Below are 22195 nucleotides of genomic sequence, written 5' to 3'. Positions count from 1 at the left end.
ATCCCCTGAAGCCATTTATAAGAAGGTGGGCATGAGGCCAGTTAGAGATGGCTCAGTGGGTAAAGGAACTTGCTGCCAAGACTGATGATCTGAGTTTAATCCCTGAGAGCCACAAGAAGAGCAGTGACTGCCTCAAGCTGACCTCTGACCTTCACACATTCCCCCACCCCACACAAATACGCAAAGGCAATAAAAATTATAAAGCATCAAAATAAAAGGGAGGGCTAAAGAAATGGCTCAGTTGTTGAGAGTAATCCTTTGTTTACTTATCTATTTATTTATTTGGATTTTTTCGGTTTTGTGAGACAGGGTTTCTCTGTGCAACAGTCCTGGCTGCTCCTGGAACTTGCTCTGTAAATGAAGTTGTCCTCGAACTCACAGAGAGATCTACCTGCCTCTCTCTTCTAAGTGCTGGAATGAAAGGCATGTGCCGCCATGCCCAGCCTCCGTAATTTTAAATGATAGAAATTTGAAGACTGTAGACAGCCATTAAAACACATACTTCATCAGAAAATAAAACGTAAAGTCAGCTGGGCTGTGGTGGCATTCGTCTTTAATCCCAGCACTCAAGAGGCAGGGGTAGACAGATCTTTAAGTTCAAGGCCAGCCTGATCTATAGAAAGCGTTCCAGGCCAGCCAGGGCTACACAGAGAGACCTTATCTCAAAAAATAACCAAACAAAACCAACCAACCAAACAAACAAACAAACAAAACGAACAAAACACTACCACCAAAATCATAACATCAAAACCTAAACATATAGGTGATTCCACAAACATTCTTGGTTCCATAAAAAAAGTTCATGACCCAGGCTGGAGTATAATCTATAAGTTGAAATAATTTTATGATTTATCATTTTTTTTATCACAGCAATAGAAAGGTAACTAATACAGAGACCAAATTCACATCTGGGTAAACAAGACAAACCTGGACCTCTTGGCATAAGAGATGACAACTGACACCTGGGGATGAAGGCTAAACCAGAAAAGCTACAAACACACCAGGTAAGCTGCTGGACAAGAAGGGTAGCCATTAGTAAGTGAGAGAACCTTCTAGAATCAGCAGGCAGCTAAGGCTAGCTTACAAATCAACTCAAATTTCATTATGCCTGAGGTCAAAGGAACAGTTTATGATACATCCATACAATGGAATGCTGTACATCTGCTAGAATGAACTAGAGCTATCTATAATGACTTAGGTTCTCGTGATACCTTATTAAGTAAGAAACAAATTATTATAGGGAATGGAGACATACTTGTGTTGGTGGAGTACCTGTTCAGCATGCATAAAGCTCTCTGCTCAATTCCCAGCACCACAAAAACCGGGCGTGGAGACACAAAACCTAGTAAATGTGGAGGCTGAAGGATCAGAAGTTCAAGGACATCTCATATACCAAGTTTGAGTCCAGGGTTATATGAGACCTTTAAGAGAGAGAGGGGAGCAGGGGAGAGAGAGGAGGAGAGGGGGAGGAAGCAAGAAATAATTATGTATTCAATATATGTTTTTTATATTTTTTTTGGTTCTTTTTTTCGGAGCTGGGGACGGAACCCAGGGCCTTGCGCTTCCTAGGCAAGCGCTCTACCACTGAGCTAAATCCCCAACCCCTCAATATATGTTTTTTATAAATAAGAGATAGATACTGGAAGGATACACTAGTGCATCCTTAAAAAGCAGATGTGTGGGGTTGGGGATTTCGCTCAGTGGTAGAGCGCTTGCCTAGCAAACGCAAGGCCCTGGGTTTGGTCCCCAGCTTCGAAAAAAAAAAAAAAAAGAAAAAAGAAAAAGAAAAAGCAGATGTGTCTGCAATGAATTCATTTTATAAATGTCTGACTTATTTAAAAAAATTTACAAAGCAAATATATGACATTGAAGTGATAAGCTTGAAAAAATAAAATACCCTTAGATAAACAAATGAGCCAATTTAGAATGTCTATATCAGGAGTTACTGAATGCTTCTATTCTACTCTAAAAAGTTTTGCGCTACTACAGAGGTCATTTAGAGTTTTGTGGATTGGAAAGTTTGTATCACAGCAAGTATTTGTATTTATTTCCGGTCTTCATCTCTCATCTCCATCCACCTCTTGGCACCAGCTGGAGACTTCCAGGAAGAAAAGAGTAGAGGTTTTAACAGAAGAGTTATGAATGAGCAAGATTTCCAGAAAGGCTCAAACAGTGTAGAGCTGAGCAAGAGAACACCCACATGAGGGGACGGTGGCACAGTGCAGATACCACTGTGGTTACAGTGAAACCAGGAACCCACATCAAACTTTGTACTTGTGGCTGCCAACTCTGTGGTTTCTACAGAAAGAGGTGTGTTGTAACAAATCAGAGACAAAGCTCATTCACACAAAACACAAGCCTGCAAGCAAACGCCTGCCCGCAGTGGGGAAGGACTGAATTCACAGCCGCAGCCACAGCAGGAAGAGATTCTGTAAACATGGCGAGGCAGTCTCCTGCTTCATCAAACAAGAAAGATGCTACAATGAAGCCACCCTGGGAATGGCCAGGGCGCACAGACAGTGGTGGCCAAAATATTGAAGGAAAGCGATCTACGAACAGAGGAAATCTCTTTGCATCTTCACCGTTCACCCTGAAACTTTGGCCAGAAAGCACTGGAGGGGGCTCCAGGATCACATTCTGTGGTTGCTATGGATTGACTGGTTGTAGCATGGGCTAGTAACCACAAGGATTTCAAGGTCAGCCAGATCTGGTCCAAGCTAACCTTTGACACTTACTAGCTGTGTATCTCTATTACTTTTACTTAACAGTGACCAGATTGTCTAGCACAGATGACCCTAAAGGAGAATATTCACTTTGACTCACAACTCCAGACTTTCATTACATCCAAGCAGAAAAGACACAGCAGAAAGTCTCGGACCAAGGTGATGGAAATGAGGTGGAGGCCCTTTGCACTGTGGTATACTGGTCAGCAAAGAGAATTGGAATCAGGGCCTGGGTGTGACCTTCTAAAGCTCAGCCCTATGCCTGCCCCACTTCCACCAACCAGGTCCTAACTCTTAAAAGTCTGCCCCACCCCAAAATCGTGCCACCAGCCAGAGAGCAATCACGAGTCTCCAGGTGACAGTTCAGACTCAAGTCATAACCTCCCACACCTGGCCACCTCGTAATGCGAAATAAATTTAGTGCAGCTTTAAGAACCCTAAAATCTGCAGGCAAGGAAATATTAGCTCCAGGTGAGAACGAAGCCAGTGGGGTGAAGGTTAAATCCTGTAGCTCCAGGTTCAGCATTCCAGGCATGTAGTAGCACCATGTGAATTTAATAGACCTCTATGGCCTCCTCGTTTGTAGTACACATGGATTCTCTCTTGGGTTGGCTTCACGTGGGGCCTGCGATTTTTCTCAGCAGATGGCACCCAGTTCTGGCACACCCGTCTCTTATTCTTTACCTTCACAGCTTCATACATGGGCCTCTCAAGGATTCACTGCAGGGTTCTGAGCTTGATAGCTATGCCTGGCCTCCCAGGCTTAAATTATCTGGGTGCAAGCTTCCATGATCACAAAATTATCACTCTGTGTACCTATAAAACCAGCACTATGCAGATGACCTCAGCTTCCACTGCTAGGTCCAGGAGTATCCAGGCTCCCTTGGACCTCAGTTGAGTTTTTACATAGCATAGCATGGAAGAAACTTTCTTAGGTGGAAGTCTTTCAGCACTGGAAAGATGGCTCAGCAGTTAAAAAAGTGTTTACCGGGGTTGGGGATTTAGCTCAGTGGTAGAGCGCTTACCTAGGAAGCGCAAGGCCCTGGGTTCGGTCCCCAGCTCCGGAAAAAAAAGAACCAAAAAAAAAAAAAAAAAAAAGTGTTTACCACTATTGCAGAGGATCTGAGTTCAATTCCCAGCACCCACATCAGATGACTCACAACCACCTGTAAACTCCAGCTTCAGGGAATCTGAGGCCTTTATTCTCTATCCTTCTATCCTCTGAATGTGAGACACACACACACACATGCACGCAAATAAAATTTTAAAAAAGGAAGTCTTTCTAATGGTATTTCAATTATATGCCCTGGATCTACCTGTTAGCATTTCCTCTAGGCTTCACCTGTTAACTAGCAACAGCCAGGTAAAAGCGTGACTCCCATATAAGAACAGCTTGCTAGCTTGCGCTCTCTCTCTCTTTCTCCCTCCCATCTCTCCCTCTCTCCCTTTCTCCCTCTCTCTCCTTCTCCCTCCCCCCTCCCCCCCACTTGTCCATGGCTAGCCTCTTCCCTTCTCTCTTCTCTCTTTCTGTCCTTCTCTGTCCCCCTCCCTTCTCTGCCTCTCTCCCTTCCTCCAGGTCCCAAATAAACTCTTTTATATTAAACCTATTGTGGAACTGATTTCCCAGAAGGAAAGCTGCGGCATGGCCCTGCCCAGACACTGCCTTCTGTGGCACCACTGCCACCATTTTATAAAACACAACACTACCTTTGATGTATGGAGTCTCACCCTCAAGACACCTTTTCTGTTGGGCAAAGAGTACTGTTTCTCTTCTGTGTCATTGATCTCTTTAACAATTATAGCCATCTTGTGTGCAGCTGATTTGTCTGCAACTTTAAACAACCCACATTCCTTTTCTAGCCATATTGGAGTCATTATCTTTCTGCCAGTCATTGTGCCCCTGATCCTCACTGCCTCTAAAGTTTTTCTATCAATGAATTAGTCTATTACTTTTCTTTTGTTGTTGTTGTTGTTGAAATTATGCTTTAATGTCTTTTCTTTTTTTTTTTTTTAATTTCTTTTTTTCGGAGCTGGGGACCGAACCCAGGGCCTTGCGCTTCCTAGGCAAGCGCTCTACCACTGAGCCAAATCCCCAACCCCATGTCTTTTCTTTTTTTAAATTGGATATTTTTATTTACATTTCAAATGTTATTCCCTTTCCTGGTTTCACATCCATAAGCCCCCTATCCCATCCCCTTCCCCTTCTATAAGTGTGTTTCCCTCCCCAACCACCCACCCTTCCCACCCCCAGACATTTCCCTACACTAGAGGGTCCAGCCTTGGCAGGACCAAGGGTTTCTCCTCTCATTGATGCCTGACAAGGCCATCCTCTGACATATGCAGCTGGAGCCATGGGTCTATCCATGTGTAGTCTTTGGATGGTGGTTTAGTCCCTGGGAGCTCTGGTTGGTTGGTATTGTTCTTATGGGGTTGTAAGCCCCTTCAGCTCCTTCAATCCTTTCTCCAATTCCTCCAACAGGGACCCCTTTCTCAGTTCAATGGTTTGCTGCTAGCATTTGCATCTGTATTTGACATGCTCTGGCTGAGCCTCTCTGAGGAGACAGCTATATCAGTCTCCTGTCAGCATGCACTTCTTGGCTTCATCAATATTATCTAGGTTTTGTGGCTGTATATGAGCTGTATACCCAAGTGGGGCAGTCTCTGGATGGCCTTTCCTTCAATCTCTGCTCCAAACTTTGTCTCCATATTCCCTACTATGTATATTTTAGTTCCCCCTTTTAAGAAGGACTAAAGCATCCACACTTCTTCTTGAGCTTCATGTGGTCTGCAGATTGTATCTTGGGTAATCTGAGCTTTTGGGCTAATATCCACTTATCAGTGAGTGCATATCATGTGTGTTTTTCTGTGATTGGGTTACCTCACTCAGGATGATATTTTCCAGTTCCATCCATTTGCCTATGAATTTCATGAAGTCATTGTTTTTGATAGCTGAGTAATATTCCATTGTGTAGATGCACCATATTTTCTGTATCCATTCATCTGTTGAAGGGCATCTGGGTTCTTTCTAGCTTCTGGCTATTATAAATAAGGCTGCTATGAACATAGTGGAGCATGTGTCTTAGTCTATTATTTTTCAATCCAATCTTATTCAAAATTCCAGGACTCTCCAACAGAAGATGGCCCAATTCTTTGCCAGATTGAACCTAATCCATTTCTCAATAAAATCCTTACTGCTATCAGAAACCTCATGACCTGTCTTTACACGCTGGTTGGCAGTCAGTCTTCCAAACTTCCACCAAAATAACCCATTAAATAAGAGTTTACAATATTGCAACATTTCCCTCCCCTTCATTTCCTACTTCCTCCTTATTCTCCCCACAAACTAGTTCTAAAGGCCTCCATACCACAGGCTAGATTTGGTCACAGAATCTTTTTGGTCACTGGTCATTTGGTCACTGGTACTTGGTACCGGTTTTCTATCCTAGTTACTTTCATGTCTCTGTGACTGAAATACCTGACATAGTCAACTTCAGAGTTAAAATGTCTAGCCTGGTTCATAATATCAGAGGGATTCAGCCCATCACAGTGGGGAGGGCATAGCAAGCAGCTCTACTCACACTGGCAGGAGCATGGGGTGGAAGTTGTTCACATTACAGCAGACCAGACCAGGAATCAGAGGCACACAAGCCCGAATCAGAGGCCAGGTGTAACTTTCAAAAGACTGCTGAAGACACCATGACCTTCAATCAGTTTCCACCTCCTGGGAGTTCTCAGATAGTGTCACCTGTTATTCATCTGTCGGTGACATTTCAGCTCCAAACCATACACTTTTGTCTTCCATGGATCTAGTAATCACTCTGAGCTTCATTCTTAAATTATTCATCCATTTATTTTATTTTATACAAATGCTGTATGGGCACCGCATGTGTGCTTGGTACCTGTAGAGATCAGAAGAAGGTACTGGATGCTTACAGCTGGCCTTACCGATGGCCATGAGGTACCAAGTGGGTGTTGGGAACTGGACCCAGATGCTCTGCAAGAGCAAACAAGTGCTCTCTTACTGCTAAGCCATCTCTCCAGGCCCTGAGTCTCATTAAAATAAATACAAAATAATACCTCATTTAAGATGTGATCAATATTAGTACTTACTTCCGGGCTGTTATGAGAGTTAATGAGAGGAGAGACGCAGAGATGTTGTACGAATGCAATGAGTGTATTGGCTTTAGTTTAGCTCACCCATTTCTGGGAATCCACAGCTCATCGTGCCCCAAAGCCATTAATGGGGCCTTGGGTATAAAGCAGAATTTGCCTGCAACTGTTCAAGGGACAGCGCTGAGATTGTAGAACCTCCCTATGGTTTAGAAGTTCCTGGTGTGGTTATAGACTATGAAGCACACGATGAGGTAAAACTTTTCTAAGGTCCCCAGGAAGATAGTTATGAATGTTCTCTACTCCTTGAGGATCAGATCTAGGCTAAGAACAAACTTTCCTGAAGGAGGCAAAGGCAGGAAGGATCAGGCCTACAGTTAGATAATCACAGAACTTCACAAGCTATAGTGCTTTACCAGGGAGAACAGCCTGCTTTTGCAGAGGAAGAAGGACTGTTAGATCCAAAATAAAATACAGACTGCTCAGGCAAATTTGAATTTTAGATACAAAACAAATAGCAAAAAGTTTTATCACAAGCATATTACAAGACAGCATGGGACTTACTTAAAATTCAAATCTAACTGGGCTCTTTCCTTGCCAGGATCTCCCATAAGAGGCCTATTGTGAGAACTCAACCCAAACACATATACCTCAGGATTTGTTTGTCTTTTAGGCTGGTTTGGGGTCACCATTATTCTGTTTTAGTTGTTGGTTTTTGTGATTGTTTTGGTTTGTCATGCTAGTAGGGGTTGAAACCAGGGCTTCCTGGAAGCCTCCAGATTCCCTGGTCTCAAACTGGAACCAATGATTATGTGTAAGGATGAGGAAGATCCCTCCCCATTAGGTTTTTAGGAGACACGGTCCAAGCCTGGCATATCTTCAAATGAGGGCAATGGAAGGCCAGACATTTAACTACTTCTAAGGCTTGGTTTCTTAACTATCAAGTGGCCTATTTCCAAAGGCTTACTTTACCCATTAATCTAAAAATCCCTTGTCAAACACTGGGCACATCTTGTGTTTCTTCTGCCTTTATCTCGATCCACCAAACACTAAGATCGCTAAGAGCTGCACTTAAGCTTCCCCACCACAGCCCATCACACCCTACCCCATTGCAGGAGGAGCTCCAGGCTAACCTCGTAGTCTGGCCCACAGTTCCAGACTGGGTCCGATCTGTACCATCCTGAATTACAGGAACTCACAGTAGCAATCAATCATCCTTAATTTTTAACTGGGCTGTGTCCTGAACCAGCCAATAGCTGAGACTGTCCCCACACACACACCCCACCCTCACTGACCCTTTGCAACTGTCCACTCAGTCTGCCCTGAAGCTGCCTAGTGACCAAGAACTTGGACCAGGTTTGGTAATGGGGGCTTTGGGAGGACTACCAAGTTAAAGCGGGCTTGGCAGGGAGATCTCCAGCCTCCTCCCCTACTCTCCAGGCGGTTTGCTATTTCTGCAGTTTCCATGGGCTTGATTCTACTTGAGCCTTCAGCCTCCTCCTCCTCTTCCTCCCCCCCCCCTCCCTCAAAGCTGTACTGCCCAGCTCGCCCTGGCCCTCCTCCTGCTGCCTCTAGCTTATTGTTTAGTTAAGCGGACCAGGGAGATTGAACAGATGGGCAGAGACCTGGGCGTGAAGGGAGAGAAGGGCCAGCCGGTGCCGGGAAAGGGAAGCGGTTTGGGGAAAACAAAACAGAGGGCGGAGCCAGGGAGAAGGTTGCCCCAGAGGGAGGAGGAGAGAACACACCAAGGAAGGGTCGAGGCCTGGAAAGGAATGGGGGCGGGCCCGGGGATGGGATGGACCCCCAGAGCTCCTAGGCTCCGCGCCTGGCTCAGAGGCTAACTGGCTTCGTAGGACGCAGCTGACATCGCTGCCCAGATGGCCTCCAAGCTGACCCCACTGACCCTCCTCCTGCTGCTGCTAGCTGGGGTAAGTGGTCCCTCTGTGAGGAGGTGGGTTGGGGGTAGGAGTGAGAATTAACCCTTCAGGCCTTGACGAAGGAGGGAAGCCTCTCCTGGGAGTCTTAAGTTCGAGCCTTGAACTAGCGTTATACCAGGGACCAGAGGGACTGGGTTGTGTATTGGAATGATCTTGGGCAGGACTCTTTTCCAGGCTTTCTTAACCCAATATATAGAAGGGAGAATACATAGATCCTACCCGGCCCATCAGCCGGGCTTAGATGGAACATAGAAAGAAGATGAAAAACAAGCCCAAAGTTGTGAAAAAAACAGACACCCTCCACCTTCCATGCTGCTATGATGGGCTCCTCTAGGCTAGGTTCTGTAGGAAGCCAGTTGCAAAAAGGAAGGTGAGCAGACAGACCTGGACTCCATCCCCCCACCCCCACCAACCCCCAAGGTTGAGAGCACTGTGGTCCCAGTGGCCTGGTAGGTCAGGGATAACAAGTAACTCATGAAAACAGTGAGTGCTTGCTTCCGGTGGGTGAGCAGTGGTATATGCTGGAAACTGGCATCTTGGGTGACACTAGGGTAAGCAAGAGTCTTTATTTTACACACTTTCCTACCCACTTCTGAATATACTGCCACATACAGAGATCCTCCTGTCTCCACTTTCCAAATACCCAGATGACTGGGGTTACAGGTTGGGCCACTGTTCCTAGTCCCTACCCTTGCTTCCTTTCCTTTTGGAATACTGTTTTCAGTACCCACGGTGCACCGCATCCATTCTTGGAAAATCCACAGTCCTAAAATAAGACTGGCACTAGTGAGTCAAAACGAATAGATATTTACAAGAAAACAGCTTCTTGCATGGCGGTCACTGAACACAGATAACTGACAACCAGATCAGAATTGCCTCGTGCCTCCTGCAGAGAATTCCCCCAGCATCACCTATTTCTGAAGGAACTGTGGGGTTGCTCCAAGGTTTCACCTGCCAGGTTGTACCAGAAGCAACTGGTACGATATGTTCTCCCCAGTCTTCTCTTCTTGCTTGGAATGGTTGAGGGACTATGGCTCACCAGGAAATGAAAAACTGTTTCTTGAACCACAGGATAGAGCCTTCTCAGATTCTGAAGTGACCAGCCACAGCTCCCAGGATCCACTAGTAGTTCAAGAGGGAAGCAGGGACAGCGTTCCTGAAAGAGATGGCTCCCGGAGTCCCATTGAGCACACAGGACAGTCTTCTACCTGGCCAACAACCAGTGGATCCACCAAAATATCAAATGACACCATGGATCAAGTAGCCAACGAGTCCTTCATCCAGCATGTCCAACCAGCTGCTCAGCTACCTGAGGATTCTCCCAGCCAGTCTCCCGTGAATTCTTCCAGCCCGCCCTCCACAGCCTCAGCCCCTCCCACCCAGGCTCCGACTGAGCCCCTCTGCCCAGAGCCACTTGCTTGGTGCTCTGATTCAGACAGAGACTCCTCAGAGGCTACGTTGTCGGAGGCTTTGACAGATTTCTCTGTGAAACTCTACCACGCCTTCTCGGCTACGAAGAAGGCTGAGACCAACATGGCCTTTTCCCCATTCAGCATTGCTAGCCTCCTCACGCAGGTCCTTCTTGGTAAGACTCTGACTCCTGTCCGGGCTATAAGCGGGACACTTTCATGGGGATCACCAAGCACAGACCTTCTGCCAGGCTATGTCTCTGGAAAGAAGCTGTAAAATGGGCAACATGATAGGGGTGTAGGCCTTCACTCTTCAACAGTGCTTCATGTAACCATGATTTAATTAGGTACTATTATATTTCTGGTTGTGAGCCTCACCTTTAATGCTGATCCATCTCTTCAGCCCATACACTTGCGTATACACTAAACTCCTATGGACTCATTAATAACATATAAAATAAGGTCCTAGTCACCAACGATGGTTCAAAGCAATGGAAGGTGATTAAGAGCGATGAAGTCACCAGAGACAGATCTAAGATAAAATCATGGTGGAGCACGTTTTAGCTATGCCACCGTGGACAGACAGTTCACTCAATCGCTCTTGTCTGTGGCTTCTTGCCTGTTAAGTAGAGGTGGTGATATCGACCTCCTACGAAACAAGAGTCAGATAATGTGGTGCCTCGACTCCCTGGGAGGTAAAAAGGCTTCTGCCTTCAGGAGAGTGATTCATCTGGGGAAAGGCAATAACAAATTCCCACGGCCAATGGAGAGAAAGAGGTGTGACACCCTCTCTCTCACAGCCCAACAAGGAAAATTCCAGAAAGTCTTCTAGAGATTGCACAGACAAGTTTCCTTCTCCTGACTTCTCCAAATTCTAATGTCCCACCGTAGCTAGTGGCACCCGACTCTCCAGGCATGATCCCTGAAATTGCAGGGTCCTCTTCTGTATCATAGGAGCATGAGTATCCTATGTAAAAGGCTTGGTGGCAGTTTAATAAGGTAGCATAGGAGAGGTATGAGATAGAATGCCTGGAGTAGAAGACATGCTCTCGACAAATCTTAGCTGTTACAGCAGAGAAGACGGGTACAGTAAGTGCTAGAAAGTAACATCCATCTTGTTTATAATAGTGATCAAATGACTCTGCTTATAGGATGTCCCTTTGGAAATCCCAACCGTCTAAATCGAAGTTAACGTATGGGATTCACAAAGGTAGAGAACCAGGGAAGGAGAATATCTGAAGCCCTGGAAAAGTCTAGTGGGATGACTTTGGGACTGCCCACTACCTTCTTCCTGACACATGAACTGTCTTTCAGAATACAGTTCTGATGCTCCGAGACCCCTAATGGAGCAAAAATAAAATATCCTTCATTCTAGCCAGTCCTGAGCCCCGGTCTCAAATCGTAGGTCTCCCATTCTTCCCCCAAGATCCCTCATCTCTCTCTGTGTCTGTTGCAGGGGCTGGAGACAGCACCAAGAGCAACTTGGAGGACATCCTTTCCTACCCCAAGGATTTTGCCTGTGTCCACCAGACACTAAAGGCTTTTTCATCCAAAGGTGTCACTTCTGTGTCTCAGATTTTCCACAGCCCAGGTGAGTGTCCAGGGCAGATAGTAAACTGTGGATGGTTCTGGAAAAGAAAGCCTGGGAAAAGGGTTGGGGATTTAGCTCAGTGGTAGAGCGCTTGCCTAGCAAGCGCAAGGCCCTGGGTTCGGTCCCCAGCTCCGAAAAAAGAAAAAAAAAAAAAAAAAAAAAAAAAAAAAAAGAAAGCCTGGGAAAGAAGATGTTAAAATAAGAAAGTCCTATGTACCTGTTAACAGCAGGACTAGAGGTTAGACGTTAGAGGTTCTGCATTGAAGCATAAGCAAAGCCTAGGGTTCTGATCTATTTTGATCAAATTTGTCTCTGATCAAATATGTTGATCTACTTGGTCCAGTCAAGCAGTTCACTCTTTCAAGAACTCACATTTCCTTCAGTAGACTTGGGCTGTGAGAGCAAAAGTCAGGAAGTCTTGTCATGAACTTCCCCCGAGGCCTGGAAGTAGGGTCTCTTCCTGTTTAATGAGGGAAGAACAGCAGGGAGAGGAGAGGAAGTGCACCGTGGACGGCGGTCTAGCCTAGGGCAGGTCTGCAGCAGCAGCAGCGCTGAGTAGCTCTGTGGCTCTCAGTTCCAAGTTTGTTTTCTTGAGCCTAAATTAGCCCATCTATAATAGAGGATCGGACTGGCCTCTGCTCCAGCATTTTGTCATCATTGGAGTGAGCAAGAACCACCATGAAAACCTGGACAAATGTGATGGTCTTAATTCCCTGCACTCTGAAGGCAGAGGCAGGCAGATCTCTGTGAGATCCAGGCCAGTCTGGTCTATAAGAGTTCCAGGTTAGTCAGAGCTACATACTATAGCCATCTCAAAAACCAAACAAAACCAAAAAGCAACAACAACAACAAAACCTATGGGAAGTGTGCTCACTCTCATACTTGCTCTTTGAAGGAGGGTAGGACTGCTCAGAGGACTCACACTTCCCTGCCTTGTCCTGCCTCTCAGATCTAGCCATACGGGACACCTATGTGAACGCCTCTCTGAGCCTGTATGGAAGCAGCCCCAGAGTCCTGGGTCCAGACGGTGATGCTAACTTAAAACTCATCAACACCTGGGTGGCGGAGAACACCAACCACAAGATCAATGAGCTGCTGGACAGCCTGCCCTCTGACACCCGCCTCGTCCTTCTCAATGCCGTCTACTTGAGTGGTAAGGGAAACACCAGGCAGGTAGCATGCCTAATGCGGTTCTGCCTCCCCTCCTGTCTTTACATGCCACCAGGCTGAGTTCCACAGCCACATTCCCATGTGACTGACAGTCCTACCCTTCCCTAACAGGCCCTTTAACACCTTTTGTCCCTACTTACAGTACAGCCACCCTTTCTTCCTTTAGCCAAGTGGAAGAAAACCTTTGAGCAAAAGAAGATGATGGCATCTTTCCTCTACAAAAACTCTATGATTAAAGTGCCCATGTTGAGTAGCAAAAAGTACCCTCTGGCCCTTTTCAATGACCAGACTTTGAAGGCCAAGGTAAGTTCTGGGTTCACTGTAGTCCTTCTTCAAACATGAGAGTCCTGGCTTCATTTCTGTAGTGACTTCCTTTCTCCTGACCATTATGGGGTGCCTGATTGCAAATTCCCCATTTCAGCTTCTTCTGTCTGTTAGCCCTGTCCTCTTTTCTCCTTCTCCTCTCTCTAGTTTTGGCCAAGGCAGGGACTTTTAGGCTGGAAGACATGAGTCTAGACACGATTCTAAAGCTTCTTCATTTATCTCTACTGCATCAAATGGCAAACAGTGAGTTGTTTTTAATTCTGTGTATCTTTCTCTCTCTTAGCATTCAGCACTGTAGGTCGACTGGTAGCTCTCCAAGTCTTCTGTGTGTGCACACTTGTACAGTATTTGTATGCATTGTCGATGTATAACTGTATATGTGCAGATATGTATTATACAGAGGTGTTATTTTTTTGTTGTGTTTTGGGTTTTGTTTATTTTTTTTTCCAAGATCAAGTTTCTCTGTATGGTTTTGGCTATTCTGGAATTCACTCTGTAGACTGGGATGGCCTCAAATTCAGAAATCTGTTTGTTTTTGCCCCTTGAGTACTAGGATTAAAGATGTGCACCACCATACCAGGCTGAATTAAGTTCCTTATCAGAAATTGAGCAATCTATTTCTAGTGGGGAAAGAGAGAGAAAAGACAGAATATGGATCCCAAACTGGGTTGGGCAGTGCATGCCTTTAATCCAGCATTTGGGAGGCAGAGGCAAATGGTTCTCTGTGAGTTCCAGGCCAGCCTAGTCTACATATCAAGTTCCAGGACAGCCAGAACTATATAGTAGGGAGTTCCTGTCTGAAGGAGGAGGAGGAGCCCAAAAGATTCTAGTTAGTAAATTCTTCGATGCCCAGTGCCTAAGCATTCCTGCCTTGCTAGCAAGACACAGATCCGTGGGGCAGGAAGCAATGTCTCAGCACTGAACGTAAGGGAAACGCACCTTCGTAGCATAGCATAGCCTGCTTTCCACCTTGGGAGATTTCTGGGTCCGGTTACACTCAGGTGTGTGCATCAGTGTCTCAGAGAGAGGGTTTTGGAGCCAGCATCCCATATCCAGGGGTGGTGTGTCCATGAATTAAAAGAACTCTCAACAGAAAACAGTCTGAGAAAAGATTATACTAAACACACCCAAACCTTTTTTCTTGTCATTATTCCCTAAACAATATTTATGTGGCAGATTTGCCTTTGGTATCAAAACTAATCTAGAGGGGTTGGGGATTTAGCTCAGTGGTAGAGCGCTTGCCTAGCAAGCACAAGGGCCTGGGTTCGGTCCCCAGCTCCAGAAAAAAAAAAAGAAAAAAGAAAAAAAACTAATCTAGAAATAATTGAAGGTATAAAAGAAACAGGGCTTAAATAAACCACATCTCAAGCTCATTTGGTAGAGGGCTTGCCAGACCTACAGAAAGCTTTGGTTGGATCCTCAACTCCTCATAAAATTGACTGTGGTGGTATATACCAGTAATTCTAGAACACAGGAAGTTAGAACAGGAGTCTCATAAGGTCAGGGTCAGGTGAGGAGTGGTTGTGCATGCCTTTAGTCCCAGCACCCAGAAAGCAGAGTCAGGCAGATCTCTGTGAGTTCCAGGACAGCCAAGGATACACAGAGTCTTGAAAAACCTAGAGAGGGAGGAAGGGAGGGAAGAAATTAGTTCAGGGTCATCCTCTGTTTGAACCCATTGTGAATTGCATAAAATCTTATGGAAGGGAGGGATGGAGGGAGGGAGGGAAGAAGGAAAGAAAAGGAAGGGAGAGGGAAGGGAAAGGGGAGAGAAGCCTTCTTTATTACATTGCTAGTCAGGATATGATTCAAAACTTGTGCTCATTCCTTGGGCTCTCACCAGGACCAGCATGCTTCAGTCAGATTGACTGGCATCCCCATTTCATGGCACAGCATGTTAGTCAGGTTTAACCGCCGCTTAGTGAAAGACAGTCCTGGGGCAGAAGAGCTAATGATGCGTATCTCATACCCTTTAGGTGGGACAGCTGCAGCTCTCTCACAACCTGAGCTTTGTGATCATGGTACCCCAGAGCCCGACACACCAACTTGAAGACATGGAAAAGGCACTCAACCCCACTGTCTTTAAGGCCATCCTGAAGAAGCTAGAGCTGTCCAAGTTTCAGCCCACTTACGTGATGATGCCTCGCATTAAAGTAAAGAGCAGCCAAGACATGCTGTCAATCATGGAGAAACTGGGTGAGCCCTGGCCACCTTCGGTTATTCCTCAGTCTTGAGGGGAAGTGGGAAAGGTGGCGCTAAGATGTGGCTATCACTCTACAGGTCTTTTTTTCCCTCATCCTTAACATGAGTTTACTCCTTAGCTATGTAAGTTAAAGGGACAGGGATTTTTATTTATCCCATGAAGTCACTGAGAAAGCTGAAAGTCTGAAACTGTGTGCGACTTACCAAAAGCTTGCCTGACTTCCCCTTGAACTAGTTGGAGTCAAGGCACAATGGCAGTTCAGATCTCCATCCGGGATGTGTTTCCTCTAGCTCATTGAACCATGTGACCCAGATGAGCTGCCAACATTCACTACCTCAGCTACACTCAATAGTCAACCACCTCACAGGATAGGCTCAAATTCATCTAGATGTGACAGTTAGGGGCTCTGAGTTCTTGGGAAACTTTAGAAGCACCATTTTATGTTTCCCCATTGATTTAATATTATTTAACTTTTTATTGATTCCTTGTGAATTTCATGTCATACACCCCAATCCCACTCATCTCCCCATCCTTCGATATCACTCTTTACCCTTTGGACCTCCCCCACGAAAGAAGACAAACAATCAAACAAACAAACAGTCAAAAAATCTCACTGTGGAAGCTGTAGATTGCCACAGTGTGTCACACAGTACGTAAACCGTTTGCTTTACTTGCAAACGTTCATTGCAAGTCTGGTTCGAGGCCTCTGGCTTTGGCTACACTATCAATACTGAATCCTCACCAAGTTGCTGGGTGCTGCACAGAGAAACTGCAGCTTTGGTTTGGCAGGACCAGCCCTTTCGTGAGCTTCAGAAGTTCACAGATGGGGTAGATGTTAGGGTGGGCCAGTGCAAAACCCTGGATCTGGGCCTGGGTAGTAGCTGAGTTGGTCATCAGGACAGCTCTTCCATAACTACACCATCAAAGCCAGTGAGCCAGAACCCAGATACCTGGGCCAGCAATCCAGCACTGCCCAGCAAGGAGTGGGGCCAGCTCACTGGCTCTCATAGAAGCACCATTTTCTAAGCTTTAACTTCACCCCTAGTAGATTGATCACTCACTTCCTGTTCTGACTCTTGACCACCTAATACGTAATCTCACTTTCTAGAATCAGGATACAAAACCAAATCATACACTAAAAGATGCATCTAGTACTCCTACTCGTGAGGAATTACAAGGGCTTTTAGGAACAGGAATCAAAAAACAGATATTGAGCCAGCGGGTGGGGGCCCACACCTTCAGTCCCAACACTCAGGAGGCAGACTCAGAGGGTTCAAGGACAGCCTGATATAAATAGTAAATTCCAGGACAGCAAGGTTACGTGGAGAATCCCAGTCTCAAAAACAAAACAAGGCGCTGCAGAGATGGCCTGTTGGTTTAGAGCTCTGACTGCTGTTCCAGAGGTCCTGAGTTCAATTTCCAGCAACCACATGGTGGCTCACGACCATCTGTAATGGGGTCTGATGTCCTCTCCTGGTGTCTGAAGACAGCTACAGTGTACCCACATACATTAAATAAATAAGTCTTTTTTAAAAAAGGAGAAAACAAAATCAAATATTAAAACAAAATGTTTTAATGTTTTAAATATTTAAAATGTTACTTCTGCTGCTAAGGAAATGCTAGGGACTTAGGGGCTCTTTGTTAGGAATTTAGGGCAGAGACCAGTATATATTTATGACTTATGACCTCATGGCATTACACCCTCCTATGATCTCATTTTATAGCATATTACCCATCACTATTTTCCAAAGTCCTTTTAAAAGCAATGATGTCATTTTTTCAGGGGAGAATTGGTGGTAGACAGAGTGAGGCCTCTCCTCTCTTGAAGAGTGGTGGTTGGGTCTCCTGGCCAGGGGTTCCCACTGACAAGACCAAAGGCATGATGTAGAATCTGGGAAGGAAGAGACTACAGGAATTTGAGACTAACCCAGGAAATTAAGAGCAGAATCTCCACCCACCAAGGGTTTCCTGCAGATGTCTGATTTTTGTCTTCCTCTTGTTTTTGCCCTAGAATTCTTTGACTTCACTTACGATCTCAACCTGTGTGGGCTGACTGAGGACCCAGATCTTCAGGTGTCTTCCATGAAACACGAGACGGTGTTGGAACTGACAGAGACAGGTGTGGAAGCAGCCGCAGCCTCCACCATCTCCGTGGCCCGAAACTTACTCATCTTTGAGGTGCAGCAGCCTTTCCTCTTCCTGCTCTGGGACCAGCGACACAAGTTCCCAGTCTTCATGGGCCGTGTATATGACCCCAGGGCCTGAGACAGGCAGGAGTCAGGCTTGAAGCACTGCCACCCAAGCTTCAGCTCATCCAGCTATTTCCTCGCCACTGCCTGCCCTAGCCACTTCCAGCCTTAGGAACTGGCAGAAGGAACAGTTTCCACCCACCAACCCCCATGGTATTGACATGCTCTCTAAACCACTGTTTTGCAGCTTTTATGGTTCAAGCTTAACAGAGTCTACAAATAAAACTTGCAGACACTTTCTTCTCTCGCTAGCCTCTGTGTTTTAGTTGCCTCAATATCAAAAACAGGAATTGCCACGCTTCCTGCATCAGCTACGTGTAATAAGCCAGTCTGTACTTAATGCCTTAAGGCCCCCAATGTTTACTGTTTCATCCGTGCCTCGGGATTGGCCAGTGTCTTGCTGATCTGACTAGCTGAGCTTCCCTGGACATATAAATGCATTTTGCATAGTGAGCAGGTTGGTTGGGGGATGACCAGTCTTTGATGGTTGTCTTAGTTTGGGTTTTATTACTGTGAAGAGACACCATGACCAATAAACTCTTATAAGGGAAAACATTTAATTGGGGCTGGCTTACGGTTTCAGGGGTTCAGTCCATTATCATCACTGCAGAAAATATGGCAGTGTGCAGACAGACATGGCACTGGAAGAAAGGAGAGTTCTACATCGTGGTCTGCAGGTAGCAGTTAAAAACTGTGAGCCACTGAGCCTGGACTTAAGCATCTGAGACCTCAAAGCCCACCCCCAAAAGTGACACACGTCCTCTGACAAGGCCACACCTACTCCAACAAGACTATACCTCCTAATAGTGCCACTCCCTATGGACCAAGCATTCAAACTATGAATCTATAGGGTACCTATTCAAATCATCACAATGGTCTTGGGTGACACTTTTTGAAACTCTTGTATATGTCTCCTATGTCCTGCCACCAGGATGACCTGTGTTCTAAGAACATAGCCTCTTTTCTCTCTTGTCTGCCTACAGCAAGTTTACCATTTTTTTCTTCAACAAGCAGCATGAAATTTTGATTTAGAGTGTGAAACCACTACAGAGTTACGGGGTAGAGAGCCATTAATTGAAGGACCACAAATGCAGTGTATCTGCCATAATCCTTATCTTGATTATTTGCTTGCCTCCCCCTCAAAAAAAAAAAAAAAAGTAGCAATAGACGCTGGAGATAGCTCAGTGGTTAAGCACTCTAGCTGTCCTTCCAGAGTACCGAGCTTCTGCTCTCAGCATCCACAGCAACTCAACTGTTTGCAACTTCAGTTCCAGGACACCTGACACCCTTCCCCCTCCACAAGGACTAGGTACGCACATGTGTGTACTGGCTTACATACAGGCAAAACACTGACACACTAAACATAAAAGATAAACTCTAAAAACACAACAGTAGCAGTAACATGGTGGGAATAATCATGGGCATTCTGCTAAGAGTTTTGCAGACACTTAATTGCTGTAATAACTTTGTGTGACTAACTCAGAAGCTTTCTTCTGGGCATGGTGGCACAAACCTGTAATAAAACACTCTGGAGCAGTGGTTCTCAACCTTCCTAATGTGGTGAGCCCAACCATACAATTACTTTCACTGCTTCTTTATAGCTGTAGTTTTGCTACTCTTGTGAATTGTAGTGCAAAATAGTTATGTTATCTCATGGTCTTAGGCAACCCCTGTGAAAGGGTCATTCAACAGCCCGCCCCAAAGGGGTTATGACCCATAGGTTGAGAACCATAGCTCTGGGTGCTAAGGCAGGAGGAATATACATTATAGGATAGCCTGGTATAACAAGAGTGCTCCCCAAAAGAACCTTTTTATAGCTCTGCCTCCAAATTTGTTTGTTTGTTTGTTTGTTGTTTGTTTTTGTGGGCTATACCCATCCTCAGCTCTGACCCCTCCTGTGTCTCTTCTCCCTCTCTCTCTCCAGCCCATATCCCTGTCCCTCATCCTTCTGTCTCTATTTCTCCCCACCTCCTCAATACAGCTCACATTCTTGCCTCCCTGTCTCCCTCTTCTTTCATGGGAAAGGCACACCCAACTCAGATACTCAGACCACCGTTCCTTGATTTACCCCATCAGCTTCTCTTACTGATGAGGTAAAAGATCCGGACTCCAGCTTCGTCCGTCTCCCCTCCCCAGCTCTGTCCCCAATACTTCAGACCCTCAAGTTTCAATCCACTACTAGCACAGAGGTAAGTGTACTCCCTGAGCTGTTGCTCCTCGGACATTTCCTAAGCCTCTTCCAGACATGGTGAAGATTTAATTTTCAAAAGAGGTCAAAGGTCAAGCCATGCTGCTTGATGTAGTTCTAGGTCAGGGAATCTCCCGAAGACTGCAGATGGCCAGGATATAGAGTCAAACAGCTGTTACCCGACACTGTAAGAAAGTCTGTCTTTCCCCTCCTTCCCTCCCAGAAAATGTAAGAAGCTGAGACACTTGGGAAGTAGGTGACAGAGTAAAATGTCACCTAACCTAACTGTACCCAAGCATGAAGCTCTTGAGCCTTTGGGCTTGTCCCTTTCTCCAAGGTGCTGAGCTAAAGAGCCGGGCTCATGGCTAAATAAAGGATGTGAGGTCACCCAAGCTTCTAATAACCCCTGGCAGGATAAGCTTAGCATGGATTCTGGTTGCTGTCTTGTTACTTTTCTATTGCCCTGATAAAACATCATGACCAAGGCGAGGCAGAGGGTCACAGTTCCAGAGAGTTAGAGGCCATGACCATCATGAGAGGGAAAATAATGTCAGACAGGCATGGCCCTGGAGCAGTAGCTGAGAGCTTACATCTGATCCACAAGTAGGATGGAGGGAGGAAGGGAGGGGGAGGGAGGGAGGGAGGAAAGAAGGAAGGGAGGGGGGAGAGAGGGAGAGATGGAGGAAGGAAGGGAGGGGGGAGAGAGGGAGAGAGGGAGGGAGGAAGAGAAAGAGAGAGGGAGGGAGGGAGGGGGGAGAGAGGGAGAGAGGGAGAGAGGGTGAGAGGGAGAGAGGGAGAGAGAGAGAGAACACGAACTGGATGGCAGTAGTATGGTACAGGCTTTTTAAAACCCCAGGTGACACACTTCTTCCAAAAAGGTTGCACCTCCTAATCCTCCCCCAAATGGTTCTACTAACTGGGGACTAATTATTCAAACAAAAGAGACCATGGCAGCCATTCTCATTCAAACCATCACAGTAGCCAAGAGATTTATTCCTGAAAGCCGAAACTTTGGTTCCTGTTTCTGGTTTACCTGTTCTGCTTGAAGTCAAAGCATCCTTAGTGGGAGAGGAGATGGAGCCACAGTCATGGCTTATCTTTTTCCTCAGTATTCACCGCTATGGGTCTGTTCAGGCTTCTCCTCAGTTTCTGACTCCTCATGCAGGCTAGGCAAAAACCAAGCAAAGCCTCAGAATTTTGGGCCAATTCTTCATTGTAGTTTGTCTTCCAGCCAAGACCAAGAACCAAACAAGTCAGCCTAATTTGTCCTAAAACTGTGGAAAGATCCCTGCTTCCCACTACATTTCATTGTTCAAGAGTTGTCCACAGGCCCTTCCTTCTGTACCAGTGTGGACTATGTGTGGAGAGGTTTGACCTTGCTGGCTTACATAAGCTCTTGCACACATTTTGGGACATGATGTTAAGGAGTCACATGGCCAACTGTTCCACGTAATCTCATTTTCATAGAGGCCAGTCTGGTCTTTCTCATACAGAGGTTGCAGACATAGGAATTCAAGGTCTTTTTGTTTGGTTGGTTGGTTCTAGGTTTGTTGTTTGTTTGTTGGTTTGGTTCTAGGTTCTAGGTTTTGAGACAGGATTTCTCTGTGTAACTCTGGCTGTCTTGGAACTAACTGCAGACCAGGCTGGCTTTGAACCAGAGATCCACCTGGCAATGGCTCTCAAGCCCTGGAAGGTATGGGCCAACACCACCCAGCTACAAGGCCTCTTGCATGTGAAGCTAGAAAGAGATATAACATCACTCCTGCTTAGTGACATGGCTCAGTTAGTTGACAAACCAGCTCAAATTCAAGATAAAAGGACAGAATCTCTACATCTTCAAGACAAGACTCTCAAAACCACTCTGAAAAAGAATGTGGATGTAAGAGCACATGATCCCTTTGGCCACATTTCCAACCTAAGTGGTTGTACATATTTGCACAGAGACTTTTAGTAACTCTCTCTAGCAAGCTGTTGCTCTGAGCTTTTCCTTACAAAGATCAAGGGACTGTCCAGCAGCTGAAAGTGCAGAGAGAACCAACTTTCAAAAACTGTTCTATGTGCTCGCTTCGGCAGCACGTATACTAAAACTGGAAAGATACAGAGAAGATTAGCATGGCCCCCGTGCAAGGATGACACGCAAATTCCTAAGAACTCAAGAAGTTAGACCCAGAAAATCAAATAACCATTTTAAAAGATGGGCTACAGAGCTAAACAAAGAATTCTCAACTGAGCAATATCGAATGGCCAAGAAGCACCTAAAGAAATGTTTAACATCCTTAGTCATCGGGGAAACG

General features: G+C 45.7%; 1 protein-coding gene and 1 non-coding gene across 3 annotated transcripts; both read left to right on the top strand.

Moving 5' to 3' along the window:
* Positions 1-8074: 8074 nt before the first annotated feature.
* On the top strand, positions 8075-17964 carry Serping1 (serpin family G member 1). Of its 2 annotated transcripts, XM_006234447.4 has the most exons (8): positions 8075-8189; positions 8687-8761; positions 9842-10355; positions 11636-11770; positions 12720-12923; positions 13107-13243; positions 15238-15457; positions 17476-17964. In XM_006234447.4, the coding sequence occupies exons 2-8, from the start codon at positions 8711-8713 to the stop codon at positions 17727-17729; spliced, it is 1515 nt and encodes a 504-aa protein (XP_006234509.1). In that variant the 5' UTR covers positions 8075-8189; positions 8687-8710; the 3' UTR covers positions 17730-17964. The 2 variants fall into 2 exon arrangements, with proteins under 2 accessions (XP_006234509.1, NP_954524.1); NM_199093.2 differs by lacking the exon at positions 8075-8189 and having other exon boundaries at positions 8657-8761; positions 17476-17951.
* A 3994-nt stretch (positions 17965-21958) lies between these two features.
* On the top strand, positions 21959-22065 carry LOC120101953 (U6 spliceosomal RNA). Its single transcript, XR_005503006.1, has one exon. It is a non-coding gene; the product is annotated as a U6 spliceosomal RNA (small nuclear RNA).
* The last annotated feature ends 130 nt before the right edge of the window (positions 22066-22195 follow it).

Source organism: Rattus norvegicus, chromosome 3 (assembly GCF_036323735.1).
Source record: "Rattus norvegicus strain BN/NHsdMcwi chromosome 3, GRCr8, whole genome shotgun sequence".
In the NCBI taxonomy this organism is placed as follows: Eukaryota; Metazoa; Chordata; class Mammalia; order Rodentia; family Muridae; genus Rattus; species Rattus norvegicus.
This window is presented reverse-complemented; position numbering and strand designations above follow the sequence as displayed.